Source organism: Ochotona princeps, chromosome 1 (assembly GCF_030435755.1).
Source record: "Ochotona princeps isolate mOchPri1 chromosome 1, mOchPri1.hap1, whole genome shotgun sequence".
NCBI classification, from domain to species: Eukaryota; Metazoa; Chordata; class Mammalia; order Lagomorpha; family Ochotonidae; genus Ochotona; species Ochotona princeps.
This window is the reverse complement of record NC_080832.1, coordinates 36,089,042-36,108,367: the sequence shown is the minus strand read 5'-3', so window position 1 is coordinate 36,108,367 and position 19,326 is coordinate 36,089,042. Positions and strand designations below refer to the sequence as shown.

General features: G+C 37.0%; 1 protein-coding gene across 1 annotated transcript; it reads right to left on the bottom strand.

Annotated features, from left to right (window-relative positions):
* Positions 1-1,263: 1,263 nt before the first annotated feature.
* Positions 1,264-14,254, bottom strand: KIAA0408 (KIAA0408 ortholog). The gene is made up of 6 exons (XM_004587311.4): positions 14,043-14,254; positions 10,027-10,282; positions 7,453-7,815; positions 7,284-7,363; positions 3,636-4,935; positions 1,264-1,443 (listed from the first exon to the last, which is right to left on the bottom strand). The coding sequence occupies exons 2-6, from the start codon at positions 10,159-10,161 to the stop codon at positions 1,270-1,272; spliced, it is 2,052 nt and encodes a 683-aa protein (XP_004587368.2). The 5' UTR covers positions 10,162-10,282; positions 14,043-14,254; the 3' UTR covers positions 1,264-1,269.
* Positions 14,255-19,326: the final 5,072 nt, after the last annotated feature.

The following is a 19,326-nucleotide window of genomic DNA, read 5'->3' as shown; positions in this document are numbered from 1 at the left end:
AACTCTTCCAAGTAAAATTCATCATTCCTATTTAAATCAGTTCTTAACATAGATCTTTAATGATCACTGTATGCAAATTGCATAAAATGCCAAAATGTGTGGTTCTGTTCTTTAAGCTGCAAATGATGCCATACATTAGCTTAAGGCGCTTTTTTTTGTAACACACTATAAGTATATTACAGTTCGACTCTCAGTGAAATTACTCCTGCATTTCGTTATTAATAAAAACAGTGAATTATTAGTCTTTTATTTTCTAATCTCAGCTAATAGTTTAAAATGGAAAACTGAACTTATCTCGAATCATGTATGATTCCAGATAAAGCAGAAAAACCATAAGCTTCCGACAATTTTAACAAAAATAAAAACTCAGCATATTTTCATTTTTTTCACATCCCATTTAGGTGATGTTTGTCACTGAAGTTGACAAAATAAATTATTTCAGCATGTCACTTATAAGCCGGTCTCATAAAACTGACTCTGCAGATCACTACACTGTCAGAGCCCAGCTGGATTACTGAAACTTACATCAAAGCTTTCATGAACATTTTATGCTTATTTCAGAAGGCAGATTTGTTACGGTTTGTGGCATTTTTGCCTGAAAGAATACAAAAGGAGATCAAGAGTGTTTATTCTTACATGGATTAAACAACTATGAGTCATATTAAGAAAACTACCACTGTTAGATGTGTTTAGAATGCTTGTTTATCAATGAAGTGGGGGGCCATGGAAGTGATTAATTAATATATGTATCTCAAATGACCTCAGTGATACCTATGAAAAGATCTAAAAATATAAACCGTACTGTATATTTTCAAAACTTTTAAATAAACACAAAGAGTATATAAGTATACATGTTATAATTTCAAAGTAAACACTAGCACATACATGTTTCTTACCTAAAGACACACTAGGATATTTCCTATGTCAATACATGCACCTACAAAGAGCCATGCACATAACCTTGCTTTCTGCCACTTGCAAGAAAGTTAGAATATACAATATTGTACACATTATTTCAACTGAAATTCATATTCAGAAATTAATGAGGGTGACATTAAAAAAATTCTGGTCTAAGAAATCAAAACACAGGAAAATAACTGCTCCAAAGATTAAAAACACTGAAGACTGATGCAAAGTTAAGGTTTAAGTTATTTTCTCCAGTGACCTTGAAAGATACAGAATCAAATAAGACTGGCTGCAAGCACTCAGATTGTTCTGTGAGGCCACCAGGACGACAGCTTTTGTAATCTAGCAATCCAGGCCAGAGACTTAGACCATCTTTGCCTCAGATCCAGGAGAAATGGGGTAGTTGTTGGCAGTTCTCCGTAGGGCAGGGGGTGCTGACGGTGATCTGGCTGCCCACCTGGATGGGAGGCGGCGATTTGCTGGTCTAGCAGGTCGGGAAAACCCTTTCGCGAAGGAGGATGTCACTGCCAGGGAATCCTAGGACACAAAGGAAGACCTTCATCTCACCGTACAGGTACTGACACCCGACTGCACACACCCTGGATCCCAACCAAGGGATTAATGTGGCCAATTAGGAAGAAAGAGAATGCACTGAACACTAAAGATAATAGTTCTCTAATATTTGCGATCTTGAACATTTTCACCAAAACAATTCAATCTTACTGTGAAATATAGCACTGGGAGTCTTGTAGATCTCATTCACATAGACAGATTTCAACACAGTTGGTGTCTTTGTAGAACTAACTATGAGTTGAGGATCCAGAAGTTCAAATTCAATGACAGATATGGAACTACAGATGTTTCTTAGTAGGAAACTATAATATTTCATATTAATTAAAAAATCATTGGTTGACTACCCAAATAGCCATCTTCTGCTACTTTTCCCATGCATGTAACAAGGACATTGGTTCAGAAGTAGAGCAATAGGGATAGGAACCCTTGTCTTCCATATGGGGAAATAGTATAATAAGTATTGGCTTAACTCTCCATGCCACTATGCCAGCCCAAATATGAAAAAAATGATTTATAAAAGAAACTGCTGCTAATCTATGTCATGTCAACACTTCTTACACAAAATCAGTAAAAATCTTGTATTTTATCTTTGTTTTTAAACTATACCTCTGTCAGTGTTTCTCAATTGCTTAAAGTGATCACTAATTTATTCTCAACTGGTTGAAAGTGATCGCATTTTTTGTTTAACTTAAAAGTTACAGGACAAGCTTGTGATCTTTAGTAGAAGGCTCCCCTTCCAAATCCTCAATCAATACAACACAGAAGACATTTAGGAGTATTCCATGTTCGTTATTGAGAATTTTGATTGATTATTATATATATGTTTGTGTTTTCCTTCTCTGTTTATAAGCTCAACTGGAAAACAAAAAAATACAAATGCAGGATACAAAATATAAAAGCAATACCTTATGGAAATAGGCAAGGTTTCTAATAAAATGGAATGAAGCCACTAAATTTTGCAGGATTTGAAAGCACATAAAAATAATTTTTGACACCAGAAAGAGGCCACCATGATAGGTTAAAATCATTCAGCATACACAAGCATTATGTAAAACTAGAATTTCAGAAGGATTGGGTAACAGTTATGACTTATCACTTTGAACCTACATGTAAGTAGATCTTAAAATTACGTGTATCAAAAGGAATTTTTGAGTAATTCTTAAAATGTGAATATAAATTTCTTTAATTTCTTTTTCTCCCATTGTAAAGAGAGACTATGATGTTTTATATACAAATAAAAATGATAATAGTTTATTTAGATACCCCATCCTTCCTTGGCAATTTCTATGTTAAGGATACATACAAATTAGAATGATCTAGCTTCTATAAAATATAGCGTCTTCTAACCCACAGATAAAACTACAGAGTACTGTTTTAAGTGGTATTTAGCCATGTTTAAATCCATATGATTAATCTGAAGCTGAGAGTGTGGCTGAACTAATCATACTAAACAATTGAGATTTTTCTTTAAAGAAATCTTCTAAATCTTAAAATTGTATAAATTAATAAATACACAATTTGATTAAAATATACTTCATCTTGGTGTTGGTGTGGTGGTATAATATGCTAATTATCCACTTGCAGTGTGGCATCCCATACAAGCACTAGTTTGAATCCAGGCTGCCCCATTTCCTATCCAGCTCTCTGTTAAGGGTCGTAGAAGGCAGCACAGGATCGCCCAAGTCCTTGGGCCTCTACACTCATGCTGGAGAAGCAGAAGAAGCTCCTGACTTCCAGTTTTACACCAGCCCAGCTCTGGCTGTTGGCTGCCATTTGGGGAGTGAACCAGTGGATAGAAGATCTCTCTCTCTCTCTCTCTCTCTTCCTCTCCCTCTCCCTCTGTAACTCTGCCTTTCAAGTAGAACAAATAAACCTTCTTTTTTTAATTGATCTTGAGGGTCATAGATTCATCCAAAATCTATTTGTTATTTCATTTCAGATTTTTAAAAAAGTTGTAAGATACTATATCCAGTCTTAAAAGATTATACCTTAAAGTTCTTGTTCAATTATAGTTACTGCAAAGCAATGCATCAAGATACACAGAAGATGCCAAACCCATGCCTATATTCTGTTTAAATGAATGGGCAAATGAATTCAACTCAGTTGTTGCTAACTACAGGTACAGTTCCACCAAGATATAATATTTACTTTCTTACCTCTGTTATCTTTTTCCGATCTACTCCTTGCTTCACTTGTGGTACCCCCCACACAGATGTTTTTTGCTCAAAGTCTTCTTCCATTGGGAGCATTTCTGAATGCTGACTTAATACCGCACCACTATTAACATTGGAATTACATTTGGTCCGTTGATCTTGCAAGCATGTCGAATTTTGCAAAACAGACTGTGTTGATGTCTCATAGGTTTTCAGCAGCTTTTCCACAACACCATAATTCGACTTGGGATCAGCTGACCTTGGTCGGCCAGACAAATTACTTGGTCTCCAGTCATGCTCGTAGAGCATATTCTGATAACTGCTAAGGCCTGTGGGTCCTGGCATTTGTCTGACAAGACCAGATGTAGGTTTCTTGGGTGAATTATCAGGCAAATTTCCTGTGGGCACAGGCAAGTGGATGCTGGTTTTCACACTACTGGAAATACTGTCAGTTTTTGGTATGTTACCTCTATGTGTGGTTAAGGTGTCACAAGGCTTAAGATCCTCATGTGATTCTGAGTAGTTTTGGCTTTGCGGTATTGCATAACAATTTCTATCTGTTCTAAATACAGTTCTGTTAAATTCATCAATCTTTGCTGCCAGCTTTTCATTCCTGGTAGTCCTTTCAAAGCCACAACTGAAGCTTCTAAGTGGGCCACTGCTCTGTGTCATGGAGGAACTACCGTCATTCCTTACATGAGGATCAGCATGAGATTTAACAGGGTGAGCAGGGATCATGTTTTCATATTTTGACTTATTGGTGGCAGAGCAGGTTTTCTGAAGCCATGGAACAGAAGGGCTCTTTTTGGCACCTTTCCCAGTGTCATATGACCACACATGAAGACCAACATCATCTTTATATGGAGGCTTGCCATCCATTTTCACCTCTGGTTCCAAAGAGGAAAATTTACCATCTTTCAAATTCTTCCCTTTATCTGGACACAATGTAGACATTTTATGCTGTCCTGAAAGGAAATGAGGATCCTCATGGGCCACCCAGTTGTTGTGACCTAAAAAGTCCTTTAAACTTTCATAGGCTTTTTCAGAACATGAGATGGGAAAATTTCGAGAAGTGCTTCTTGGAGGAGGGACTGGTGGGGCTTCATTTCTTTGCAGGTCAATTCCACTTCTGTTCATAGGATTGCTTTGGAGCAGTTTTATAAAGCTCAGATTCCGCCTGTTTTTCTCTTTTTCTTTTAATATATTGACTGGAAGGATGTACTTTCCATTGTTGGCCATGTGGTCCCCAGAAGGCGTATTAACTACAGTTGGCATTTCCTGGAGAAAAGAGTCTGACTTCATCCTAAAGAATTTTAAAACATGGTAGATTAGTGCTGACTTTATATATGGTAAACTTATGGATGAAATTATGGTGTAAGCAATCATTTTCTGATAAAGCAGTCACACATTCCTCAAATATAATTTTTTATATATAAACATCTAGCTCAAAGCTTCAAGTCCCTTTTAAATTTTTTAAAAGATTTATTTATTTTTATTGGAAAGGCAGATATATAGAGAGGAGGAGAGATAGAGAGGAAGATCTTCCGTCCAATGATTCACTCCCCAAGTGACTGCAATGGCCAGTGCTGAGCTCATCCTAAGCCAGGAGCCAGGAACTCCTCCAGGTCTCCCACGTGGGTGCAGGGTCCCAAGGCTTTGGGCCATACTTGACTGCTCTCCCAGGCCACAGGCAGGGAGCCGTATGGGAAAAAGGGCTGCTGGGATTAGAACCGGCACCAATATGGGATCCTGGTGCTTTCAAAGACCTTAGCCGCCAGGCCACGACGCTGGGCCCCCTTTTTTTAATTTTTAAACTTTATTTATGTGAGAGACAGAGGGAAGGAGAGGACAGAGACAAACTTTTAAAAAATTTTCTACTTGTCCACTTCTCAAATTTCCAATCAGCCAGGGAGAATCATGAGGAAACTTGGAGCACAGAGCTCAGCCCAGGACTCTACCATGGGTAGCAGAGAAACAGCCACTTGACACATTACCTGCTACGTCCCAGGATGCCCAGTGGCAGGAAGCTGGAATGGGAGACAGCTGAGACTTGAACCTAGGCCTGATATGGATTTTATGTATCCCAGCAGTATCTTCAACATTATACCAAATGCCTGCCCCTCAAGTCTTTTTTCTTGGAGGATAAAGTCTCAATCTCAATTTGAAGCTGTATAAATCAGACACAAGCTAACTTTTTGAAGCTTGCTTCTCATTTTCTCTATTAACCTAAAACTTAACCTGTACTCCAGTTCAACTAATTGGTCTGTTGGGTTTCTGCTATTGGCATTCCCAGCTCTACTGCTTTCCTCTTGCGATAATCTTACTTGTGTCTATTAAGTTTGTATTCACTGTGCAGTGTGGGTTCCAGTTACTGTTGAATTTGAAATGACATTGTGAAATGGTAAGAAATCAGAGTAAAAGTGCAATGGGTTATGAATAATTCTAAATGGAAGGTGTCATTTTAGTTTAGAAGAAAATCCAATGTAGGAGAATTAGTTGAGTGAATGGCCTTTAAAAAAAAAAGTAAAAAAATAAAAGGTATTATCACTCAAGGAAAAACTTTTATTTTGTTATGGATGAGTTATAATGCAGAACAGAAAGGAAAAGGAAGAATGATAACCATTATGTCATATTAAATGGTAATATCTTTGAATTACATCTGAAGATTTTGAACTTTTTCTAAGGGCAATGCGTGACAATAAGAGCTTTATACCAGATGTGATTTGGAAAAGAAAATCTGCATGTCTTGTGTGAACTATTTAAGTAAAATCTTAAATATCACAAGAATGTGAATTCAGAAATCAATCCTACTGACAAATATAAAGCACAATGATATTTATTCAACTTATAAAATATTATGAGACAACTTACTATAATGTATACATACATTCCCTTTAACAGACAAGAGTACAGAATAGTTCAATAGGCCAGTTCAGGGAAAAATCATGTATAAAACATAATTGGCTAAGAACAATTATGGCAAGTTAGAATGAAAATTCCCTCTGAGTTTCTTTGGAGTTAAAAGTAAACAAAGAACACGTTGTGGTTGCCACCCCAGAGGAGGTGCTGACCTCACGTTAATCTCTCTTTATTGGTAAGAATCCGAAATATATCTATCAGTTTGGCTAAAATATTTTCAATATTATATATTATTTTTTAAATGAAACAACATTTCTTATGGCATGTGTATCTTGGATATATTTATAAATTACTCAGAAAATTATGTATGCCTCTGCTTGGTGGAGAAATAAATCATTCAGACACAAAGTATCTCAAAAGATTATAAGTATATAATTAAAACACTAGAAATAAATGTGATATTATTTAACTGGATTAGTGCACTTTTATGCTTTTCCATGTCCACCTGAAAAAAAATCCCAAATATAATAGGATATTTGTTGATTTATTATGGAAGGTCAACCTCAACTAAACACAAAAACAGTGAAGCATTTTTCCTAATAGTCAAATTACAAAGAGGTGAAAATGTGCTCTAAGAATTAGTGAACAGATTTTCTATCTTCCATTGAAGATAGTACATTTTAATAACTCATGAACTAACAAAATGCTAAGAGAATATGGTTTCGATTTGTTAAAATAAAAATAACTTAAAAAAGATTCCAGCATAAGATAATTATAACTTCACCAGCTTACCGTCTGTGGTTGGACTGCTTTCGAATTTCCTCCTGAAAGCTGCATAATTCTTCACTAACTTTGGCAAGTTCTTCAAGAGCCTTTAGGCATATAAGCAAGAGCATGTTAGCACTTTGAAATGTAAACGTTTCTTTAGAATGCTTTATAGGTTAGTTACATCCATACTTACTAAGCTGAGGGCGCCACAGCAGCTCCTGCTCTCCTTCTCAGAAGCCCCCACATCAGGCCCGGCCTCACATTCCTTTAGGTTGTCTGTGGCCACAGGATTCACAAAGCCTACATTGGAGATCTCGGCTGCCTTTTGTTCCTTGCATGATTGATTTTCTGCAGTGAGTGAACTCTGCTCTGTGTCATGTTCTTTTTCCAGACCGTGCCTGTGATTCATCTCTGAAAGTTCAATTTTTCCCGAATTGGGATAATTTGAAGCAGGATCTACCATTTTGTCTGAAAGGGTCTTCTCATGATCAAAATCAATGATCTTAGCACGCTCAATCATGTTGATTTTCCTCCGAAGTTTTACTTCTTGACAAAGCTGTGTGGAAATCAAATTAAAGCTTTTTTTCCTTGGTCAATATTTTGATACGAAGCAAATCATTTAGTGTTCTCTTTGCACATATTACTACATACTACCCTGGATATGTTTATTCATGCTTGCAGTTCTATATACTACATCTATGCTTGAGCAATTGCAATACAGCATAAAATCTACTAAGTATCTCACATATATCAAGTTCAATTGTGCTGGCTACTAACAAATTTCTTGTTCAAAAACAAACTTATATTTCTGGACAGAAGAGCCTTGTTTCATGTTGCTCTAATTGCTTTTGGAGAGGAGAAAAAAATTAACTGACATAAAAAGCATGTATTTAAAATCTGTGATTTAGTAGTATTATGTCAATATTCAGCTGTGTGAGTAGTCCTCAATGTCACTCATAATTCAATCCATTCTGTCTCCTCATGAACATTTGTCAATGGATGACTTCTTGGTTGGTAAATTATCTTCTTGAGGGCTAGATAGTACTATTATTTTTTAAATTCCAAAATTATACGTAAAATTAATAAACTTATCATTCAGATGAAAACAAGTGTGACATGACAACACCTTATGTTACAGAAGGGAATTCTAATGTGCTCACCTATTTGTTTATGTGGACTGCAGTCTAATCTGGATTATTCCAAGTTTCAGAGCACCCACAAATGTGCATTGTGGTTTTATGATGAAAATGTAAGGACTGTGGATGGTGGGTGAACAGCAAAATCAGAAGCATCTCAATCTGATGATCAATCCTTTTGCTAAATGGCATTATCATGCGAAATCACTGAAGATATCTATGGGCATGTGGAATGTACAGTTCTGTGGCTTACTGACAGGCATCAGATATAGTATATGGAACTAAGTCACAGTTGTTAAGGCATAGTTTATATGCATATGGCATAATGCGATTTTTCCAAGTGTATATTACTGAATGTATATATGTTTATTATATATATAGTTGATAAGAGGAACATATTTCTGGTATTAAAAGTTGGGAAATATCACATATAGGCATTCTCATGAAGCACAAATGTTTGCTGCCACATGGTTATAAGCCACAGACTGCAAAAACATAGCAAGTACCACAGCTGCCTTCTAAGACGAAGAAAAAATACTGCAGCCCTCTGTCTCCCTGATGCATAAATGGACAGTATCATAATCAGCTCTAATCCCACTTTACAATGAGCTGACATCTGCTAATTGAGGCTGATATCAATTACATATGAATCTAGAGAGTTATGAAAACAATTATTGACTTTCACCCATTGGTTCATTCCCCAGATGGCCATAACATTTGGGAATGTTCAATGTGGAAGCCAGGAGCCTTGAGTTACATTTTGGCTTTCCTCGTGAGTGACAAGTGTCTGCTTTCTCAGACACATTAATAGCTATTTTTCTTTTAGCATTCCAATTTGTATTTTGCTCACAGCTAATTAATAAGAAAAATGTTTACACTGAAATATATAAAACACTTATTTTGTTTTTTTGTGAACAAAGGCAAGGAGTCTATTAAAATAATCACTCAGTAATATGCATAAAATCATGCAAACTGATACTATGGCTGTTTCTAGAATAAAGCAAGATAAATATAAATAATTTCCAGTTTGAGCAAGCTTGAATATTCACCAAAGTATTCCCAGTAAGTTTGGGGATGTATAACAGGAATAAAAGGTCTACTAAGAGCCATGTGTCATTTTTCATAACCCCTCTCTGAAAGTGTACTAACAAATATGCTACACCTTGCCAAAAGAAGTATCATGTCCACTCCCATTTCAATTTGATATTTGATAATCCAGTTGATTACAATGATTAATCTAACATGTAATCTTCTTTAGTAAACATTAATCATAATAATCTCAGGAAAAACTTAAATACTAGTGTTTAATTATGATTCTGCTAGTATGTCCCACATTCAAACTATACATTAATTTTTAGTCCCAAGGCTGTGTTGCCAGAAAATAATAAGTGAATACATTTTGGAGTAACACTTTAAAATCTTAATTTTATTTCAAGACTGTAAAGTGAGCATAGTCCCTGAGACATCACTGAGTAAGAAAATGCTATTTTTGTTTAACAAATCTCACTGAGACACACACCTCTTGGTGGAGACGGGTAAGAAAAAGATCTTCCACTACAAATTAAAATGTCTATGTAATGCACATTCTGAGCTGGAAATTTACAATATAGTCAAAACAAATGAACGTGTACCTCTTCTATCTTTTTCTGCATGATCTTCCATTGACTTTCCCATTCTTTTCTTTCATTGTCAAACTGGTCCAGCAATTCCATCTTTTCCTTGTGCCAGTTGGTCTCTGTGTTCTCCCACTGCTTATGCAGGTCCATGGCAACTGTGTGAGTGTCAGTGAAAAAGGGTTTCTGCTCGTCTCTGCCTTCTCTGAACTGTTTCTTGGAAGCTTGGAGCTGTTTTTATCTGAAGGAGTCTCACTTGCCGTTAAAATAAAGCCTAGTATAAACATAATGAAAGAGAGTGTTCCAAATCCATGGGCTTTCTTGGAAGCATATTTTGTAATTTTGTCCAGAGCCATTCACATAAACAGACCTAAGGAAAATTAGACTCAAAACAAGAGATGACATTACGCTAAAGGAAAATAAATCAACTTAGTCAATAAAGCAATATGTACATTCCGAAGTCTCCTTTTCTCACTATCTAAGGCCAGGCAGCAAAAATTATAGTGCACAAGATGTTAAATGCATAGGTGTGATATAAATATTTCTTTTATTAACCCACATTGCTAAAAATAGAATTTCTCATGAGTACCTAAGAGAAGACAAGTGAAGTTCAACTGTATGGCCACATCCACAACCTACTGAAAATTTTGATGAAGACATTTACTTGTTCTAATGAAACTTAATTGAATATTTCTGTGACTTAAAGTCTTGTGTCACTGCTAGACTAGAGTCTCAATTCTGTCTACACTCAGAGATCAAATTCAGGGTACATGTGATTACCACATCAACTAAAATCCCAGTAGCAAGTGCTAATTTTGCATTCACAGAAGATGGTGGCATATTTTCTATCCCAGATATAGGGTAAACGTTGAAGTCTAGTTTTATTTTTTGTCTAGGACTATTCCAAATAGACAAATCAGAAATGTAGGCCATTTTGAGTGTAGTTTTGAGCTGCAATCTAACAATTAAGTTATAGCAAGTTAATAAGAATAAAAAAGTCAACTCTGAACACAGGATTCTGCTTTCAAAATATGCTTAATAATACTGGAATCTTCAATTTCATTCTTCTTTTCAAGTATTTGCTATAGAAATTTTGATGTTTCTGTGGTACTAAGAGTTTTCTGATTAATTTGGTCAAGAAAAATAAATCAGTTTTAGCTACGAATGGTGCTATCTTGTCTCATTTTACCACTAACCATGCACTATTTCCATCTCCTCTGTCACTCCTCCTTTCTCTTGCTACCCTCCTACATACAAGATAGGACCCAAAAATACTTATCATAGCAAATACCCTCTTACCCCCAATTAAATGTCAGTGGAGACATCTGTACAGAATATAGTTTGCTTTCATTTGCTTTAGTTAATCTTTTATTTATCTTGATTACCTGGTAATCTTATTGGTTCATCTACCAGTTACTCACAGAAAATGCACACAGTGCTTACTTTGAGGTTGGCTGACCACTCTATGTAATTAGCTGTGAGCTGAAGTTCCCTTGAGACTAGTATTTACCACTGGAACTTCTCAGGAAGAATGGAGTGATTTGAGCTATCCAGCAACTGCCACAGACTTACCCAAAGAAGCTCTAAAAAAGGAGTGGACTAATCTCAAGCTACCTGGGAAGGAGAGACTACGCTAGCTCATGTTTGATCCCAACTATCATTAAACAGCAGAAATGTCCAGAAATCACCGTAAGTTTTTTTTTTCCGTACAATTATATAGCAAACAGTTCCAGTTTTTCTTTCTAATCTTAACTTGTTTTCAAGCATTTCCACTCTCACCGGGTTTTTAAAAAGTCACATTTTTGCTTCCCAAAAGATCATCAAGGAATACATTAAATCCGTCTTGTAACGGGTAACTCCTGAACCAGTGTGAATCCTGTATTTATTTGCAAAGAACAAAATGCATTCCTTTTTATAGAGCCAATCTATCTATGGATCACCCCTTCCCATCACAAGAATTAATCCAAGTGCCAGGAAGTGTCATGGTTACGGTTTTAAACCATGGTTTTAAACCTCAACAAGGAAATTTCTGTAGAGTATTGACCATACCAATTTTATAAGATGATTTAAACCTAGCCTTTTTGTCATCTATGTCTTGTCATAAACCTAAATATCAAGCATAATATGGCTGAATATATTGCTTCTTCCTTTAAAAACAGAGAGTGACGGCATGTAGTTTCAATGATTAAGTGAAGTAGAGAGAGAGAATGCTTAAGCAATGTATCTCAACACTGATTAGGGTCACAATGATTGCATCACAGATACCTTTTTTCTTTTTTTTTTTTTGTCTTTCCTTCTGCTCCTTCCTTTTCATCATCTATCCCTCTCCCCATGTCCGTAATAAAATGAATCATTTTTATTTCATTTAAGTAATAAATTGGTAGAAGTACAACTGCTCAAATGAACTCTCACACTGTCCATGGTTTTCCCTTGTGGTCAGTACTTTTTAACTGTGTTAAGGATAACATGTCAAGTTAAATCATCAGGGAATAAATCCTTATTGTTTGCTAGTGTTTGAGTACATTTAACATGAAATCGCTTTTGTTATAAACCTAATATAAATATTTAAACAAATCAAATCGACCTGATAACTTTGTAGGGACAGAACATTCTTGTCATGAGAAGTTATGGGTCAAAGGGGGTTAGCAGATTTAAAGACTCAAGTTTCACTGCTCTGGCCTTCAAATATCAAAGTTTTCTTTGTCCTAGTTGCCACTGTTTTCCTCCCACAGATTTTGGCATCTGTGTGGGAGAGAAGGAAGGATCCCTGCTGTCTGTATTCCCCTCCTCATATCTCCTTGGCTCTCAGTTTCATTTCACTTCTTCCAGAATCTCATTCAGAATAAAAGTTCATTAGTGCAAATGTGAAAGGTCAGAGTGTGCTGCATGACTTAGTCACACACACGTTTTCCTGAACAACTAAGCCAGCATTACATAATCCCTTTTAACACACTTCCCTTCTTGGAGTGGACAAGCCAGAATTGTTAAAAAGTTGTATTAATGTGATGATGGGAAGCAAATACTTCTGATAACCTTCCAGCCCTATCAATGAGAAAAACTCAAGAGTAATACAGGGGTCTTGCAATAAGTACGTTTGATCCCCCCAAACTGGTCTGACTTTGCAGCTTGCTCGCGGCAACCCTTCTTTATCCAAGGGGTACTTCATTCTTGCTACACTTTAGTCATTACCAGTTCATTCTTCTTCATCTCATCTCATCCACTGATAGTGAGTTTCAGTCAACCAAAATAAACATTGTTTGGAGATCAGTCAATCATTACTTCTTTATTTTCCCCAGAATAGTTATTTCTTCCTCTCATAGTTCTTATTTTCCTAAACATTTCACTTTTTATACAATTGAAGATTTTTTGCATATAAAAGGTTCCATATACAATAAGAGTGCCACATACCGTAGGTACTTCCAATCTCACATTTGACCCAAAGAAGTTTCACTTCTAATTGACGTTGAGGGATTAGAAATTCCCATGCCTAAACCTATCTGAAGTACTGTCAGCCTCCAAAACTCCCCAGTTTTCTCTAGGCTACTGCAAATCACTTGCATCATTTAAGCTAATTAACAGATTGCAGTCATTTGCCACATGGTATTGTTCACTTTTAAATTCATCTTTCCAAACACCAGCCTGATTTCATTTCATTACAGGGTAAAGAGGGGGGAGAAATCTAATTTGGTTTTAGTGCTTTTTCAGCATGTTTCGTGAAATACAATGGGGGATAGAGTGCTTTTCATAGGACTGAGAAGTGTTAGTTGAAAACACAGTTTCAGAGGGCACATGGCACTCGCAATCCAGGGTCGGCAAAACCACCCGCAGCAGCTGAACAGCCTCTTTTCCCCTGTCAGGACAATCCGTTATGTACCCCGCCCACTGTTATTCAGCCCAGACACACACACCAGCACAGATGCTGAAATGACACTGCACTGAAACAATAGCTACAATTCAAAGTTAGCCAGCAGCAGCCCTCTGCATCTTGCCGATAATTACTCACTTGCTTTCAGATTTGCTATAAACAAACCTACCTTTTTGCACCAAGGAGCTATCCTATGGATGCTTGACTACCGGCCAGTCTTGCAATGAAAGGAAAGAGTGGAGAAACAGTTGTCTTAAAGAGAAAAATTTCAGTTTGGAACGTCTTCATTCTTTATGAGATAAGGGAATGCAAAGTAAGTCCAGCCATTCCACAGAGCAGCACTGACAAGTCCCTTTGAAACTTCCAGCGTTTTCACAAGTCAGATTGCTACTCAGCTCACTGTCACAGCAGCAGCTGAGACTAATGTGACGTCAGTTACTCGGAGGCGGCCTTCAGGCCACCTCTTCCAACCAGAGCTCTGTAACTTTAGAGCAACTCGTATACTGGGTAAACAACTCCTGGGCCAGGACATTTTTAGCTTTTGTAATGGAGGCCAGTGTTCTGAAACTCGCCAAAAGTGCTGATTGTTAGCATCACACAAAGACAATGGCCAATTTCAGATTTCTTTTATTAGGAAAAGTAAACTCATTTTTATACGTAACATTTGCCTCCTTGCCTGCCTTTCTCCCTTTCCTTCTCAGGGCTGTCAGAATGCACTTCTCAGTGCCTTTAAAAGTTTGCGCCTGGATGTGGCAAAGCAGCATAGATAGTAAAAACATAATAAAAAAAAACCCCGTAGATATGATCTCCAAAGTCTTTTGAAAAGTTACTGAACTTTTGTTTTAAAATAAAAGTGGGTCATATACGAATTTCAGCCTCATGACACTTGTGATTCTGTAATGGCATCCTGCCCATATGACCATTCTGGTAAAGTTTTAATGATAGAAGAACTAAGAGTCCAATGAAAAGGATGAGGGAAAGAAAATGATGACATGCCTACACGCTTGTTTGCCATGAGGTGTGCAGCATCCCAAACATAAAGAAAAGCCTGTTAAATCAGAGTTTTTGCTTCACCATTGATATTTCCAGGACTTTTGTGGCTAGGGACACACTTGAATCTCGTGTCTGGTTTAATTTAGTTAAGAAGTTTCTAGAGTAATATCAGCAAATAAGCTATGCTAAACTTGGAATAATAAGGTCATAGCCTCAAGTCCTAAGAGCTTCTTTGGTGTGATATTTAAAGCATCACATGTTTATTCACTTCCTTTTTGTTTTCATCTACTTCCAGAAAAATAATTCTTGGGGAGCTCACAAGTTAAATAGCAGTAACCTGCTTGTACCTGAATCTGAATACACGTGGTCAGATTGAATGAAATTCTTACCCTGTGTTTAAAAAGCTTTACATCATAATCTCAAAAGAAGTAAAAACAACATCATAACAACAGCAATTATTCATAGAGGGCTAACTCCTGGCAGGGCTGTGCTAAGAAAGTCAAATAGATCTTTCATCTCAGCATACTCTCATAGCAACCGTGTCTGTAAATATTATTAACTTGATCTTCCTGATAAAATCGACTCACAAAGGCAAAAGATATTGCCAAGGTTCATAGAAATGCATCCATGTATATGAGTAGGGCTTACAAAGAGTTTGCCTAATTGGAGACTTGGAATTATGTCACAGATATTTAAGATTTCAAGATCTGGAAGCCTTTGTTTGTTCCTTAATGGATGATTATATATACTTCAGTAATGAGAGAGGATATATTTGTGTGTGTGTCTGTGTATGTCCCGGTGTGTCTACTGCTGGAAACAAATTAATTGTTAGCTCATGTCGACCTCTATCTTTAGAGAACAGGAGGAAGATTTTGAGAGAGTGAAGGAGGGAGTTGACCAAGGCATCAATATGTTTGATAACATTGGTTCCTCTGCTTTCTCCTTTACTATGAACATGCTAATCTCTGTACATCTTTCGTAAATCAAATTAAGATCCCTTTGAAAATCCTATCAGGAATTCAGATGGTTTGTGACTAAATTATGTTAGGCTGGATCATAGTTCATATTATCTATTCGGTGCACTTGTCCTTGGATAGCCTAGTAATTGTTCATTGTAGGTGCTTCATCTAGTTTTTGGAACAGTAAAGCAGACCTTAAGTTGCACATAGCACCAAAAACTAGATGCTGAGAATAAATTCACTGAACGTTTATCACGTACACTCATATTTATCAATAATTTCCATATTGCATGCAGTAATTTGAATAATTTTTATATTTTATCTGTGATCTTTAGACCATATTACATGCCCCAAATAGATTTCAATTATATACAAGGGCAACAAGTATTTATCATACTTTTGAGTCTATGTTTTAAAAAGTTCTAAGAATACTCTATTTTTTTTATTGTTTTTTTTTTTTTTCACCCTCATGACCCTGGATGGAATACTCTGTTTTGATAACAGTTCTTGGGGTTATGTAAAGGTAGCAAGTTGACTCAACAAGTCTGCTGTTTACGCATATAACCCTGCAGTGATATTCAGACATTATGAACTGCCTTAATTTTTCAAACAGGTATCAGAATGGTTGAAAATCTATGCAAAAATGCAATTTGTAATGTATTTAGGTTTACTTTTAAACTATTTGAACATTTATGACTTCAACTATTAAACTGACCAACATTACTACTCTGATTTGTAAAGAACTATACTATGCATATCTGATGACATGAAAATTTTATTTCACTGTGTAACCAGTATGTATGTAAGGAAGCACATATCATAATAGGTAATGGCAAATAAATGTCAAAGACATCAGGTTTTGATCAGTAACAAAAGAAAATTCTAGAGAAGATATGAAAAAAAATCAATACTAACAATAAGATCAAGCCACAAAGTAGAAAAATTGGAAATGGCAAAAGCGTGATACTGAGAGAATAAATGTCATGAGCAGGTGTTTCCAGACTTATAGATTTTAGATCCAGAAAGAGCCTCTGAAGTCATCTAGTAACCTTCTCATTTTACAGCAGAGGGAAGAGGCCCCGGAGGTTAAGTCGTCTGCCCAAGGTCACATAGCCACTTGCTGGTCTTGCTGAGAATAGAATACAGGTCTTCTCATTCCTAGTGGAGTGTGTGGACATTCTAAATCGCAAGCTATTCAAGAGAAGGGGCTCACAGTGAGAGATAACAGTATTAGCCAGGAAAGAGCATGAGAGACTGGTTTCTGGCTTTGTGAAATTTTAATTCAGTGTTCTGAGCCCAGAAGAGGGGCTGTATATTCTAGCTTGGCAGTTGAAAAAAAAAATCTTGGAATAAACACAGCAATGTGGTCTTTAGTGTGCCCATACATATACTATAGTATAGTGCTTTGGAACTATAGTATAGTGTTTTTATCTGTGGAGAGTTATTCTAATGGAGAAAATGCTTTTTTTTTTTTTAAGAGACTGGGTAGCTTCTCACTTCTTGCTTATATTTGCTTATATATTTTTTCAGCCACTTCAACCATTACCTTTTCGGCACATTTAGCAGTCCAAGGAGTATCAGGCTTCTTTATTCATTGAGATGGAAAAGCCCGAGAAAGGGAATAACTGCTGGAAAGCTGAAAGCATTCTAGGCATGTTAAGGGGCTGTCGAGGGGGACACATTTTGCCTTTGGCAATTAAAAAAAAAAACACCTTGAGATATCTAAGTTCTCAGTTGTTTAGCAGAATTCACAAGCCTGATATTATTCTCAATTCTTACGAAGAAGTCTTGGAGACTTTTATTTTTCATTTAAGAAGCATTTTTGATCACCACAAATTTTGTGCCAGTTAGACCACAAGAATTCAAAGAATAAGACAAATCCTTGCCCTCAGCAAATTCAGTCCACACTAAAGATTCTCTGAAATGGGGCCCACACTGACTGTGAATTCATGTTCTGCGTATCCCGGAGCCTTGAAAACAAACCTGCCAATGAATTTGGACATGCTCTCCTGACGCATCCTTAGCGTGCCACTCAGGGAAGTACAATTTAATGTTCTGTGTTACTCTCAGCACATGTGTTCACACAAGAAATCCTATTTCTTAAGAATTGGTAAAGCTGGAACCTTTTCCTACTTTTCAAATCAGACTACCTAGTGATGGTGTGAGGTCCAGCCTTCTGAATTCTCAGAAAGTACCAGACCTGGTGCTGTCACAGTGGGTTCTATGTCATTTCAAACCTACAAGAGCAAGTTTTCAACCATGTGTTATTAAGCTATCATTGTGTTACTTCTAAGCTTATACAGTACACAGTGGTTAAGTGTCCCAGTGAGAGTGTTAATCACCCATGCAAGTTACATATTTAATAAGCATATTGTAGCAAATATACTATTTTACCAGGGCTAGATATTTTCCCCCAGAATTTAAGGTTTTGGCTCTGGTAACTTGGTAACAGACTTTTCAGCCAGCCGGATCCGTCACGGGGCTTGTGTGAAGGCCATTACCAGATGACAGAAATATTCAAACGAGGCAGTTTTGAACTATCTGTTCTTAAGAGGCGATCCAGTTTCTGAACAAAACAATAACATGTTTGAGCTTGGCCTCTTTGAAAATAGAGGCTAACTTTGCTTCTATTTTTCAAATTTGTTTTTAGCCTCTTGTTTTATTATTTACACACTCTCAACTTGAGAGGTGTTGATCATGAGGACAATAAAAGAGCAAGGAGGGCTGTTCTAGTGCTTTTTTTTTTTAAGCGAGGGCGGGGGAGAAAGAGCCCTTGGAGTGTTGAAGTGCTCATCCACCACGAGAGGGCCAGCCTGAGTTACTTCTGTGTGCTAAGGAGTTCCAGCAGAAAAACATGGTTACGAGGCCATTTAGTGAGAATAATGAGAAGGTTACAGGAATTAATCCACAAAACCCTGGGAGTTGCTATCCCACCTACATCTTTTGCTAGAAAACATTAGATATCTTACTACCAGGTGAAAGTGCTGTGTTTCCTGTAGTTGCCTACTAGAGTGCCATTTAAGGAGGAAGCAATCACTGACCAGTCATACCTTGGCATAAAGGAAATGACATCAAGCAAAAACAATATAGGAAAGTTTTGATTAGAGCTCAATGATAGTATATATTCTTTCTGCGAGTCAAGGAGTGGGAAAAGATATGAGAGAGGAAATACATGGATGACAGATTTGGAGTACTTGGTGCTGGGTGAAAAGAAATGTGGTTCCAGGTTCGGCATGATGGGCCAGTGGCTAAATCCTCGTCCTACATGCAACAGGATACATATGGGTGTTGGTTTCTGTCCCAATGGCCCTGCTTCCCATCCAGCTCCATGCCTGTGGCCTGGAAAAGCACCAGAGGATGGCCTAAAGCCTTGGGACCCTGCACCCACATGGGAGACCTAGAAGAAGTTCTTGGCTCCTGGCTTCGGATTGGCTCAGCTCCAGCTGTTGCAGCCACTTGGGGAGTGAACCAGTGAACCTCTGTATTTCATCCTTTCTGCAA

Excerpts from the sequence above, each read along its gene's own strand:
- KIAA0408 (XM_004587311.4), bottom strand. The coding sequence starts at position 10,161 with ATGGACCTGCATAAGCAGTGGGAGAACACAGAGACCAACTGGCACAAG. Across the intron at positions 7,816-10,026 it reads TGCAGAAAAAGATAGAAGAG|CTTTGTCAAGAAGTAAAACT; the intron begins GTACACGTTCAT and ends ATTTCCACACAG. Across the intron at positions 1,444-3,635 it reads ATCGGAAAAAGATAACAGAG|GATTCCCTGGCAGTGACATC; the intron begins GTAAGAAAGTAA and ends TTTGTGTCCTAG.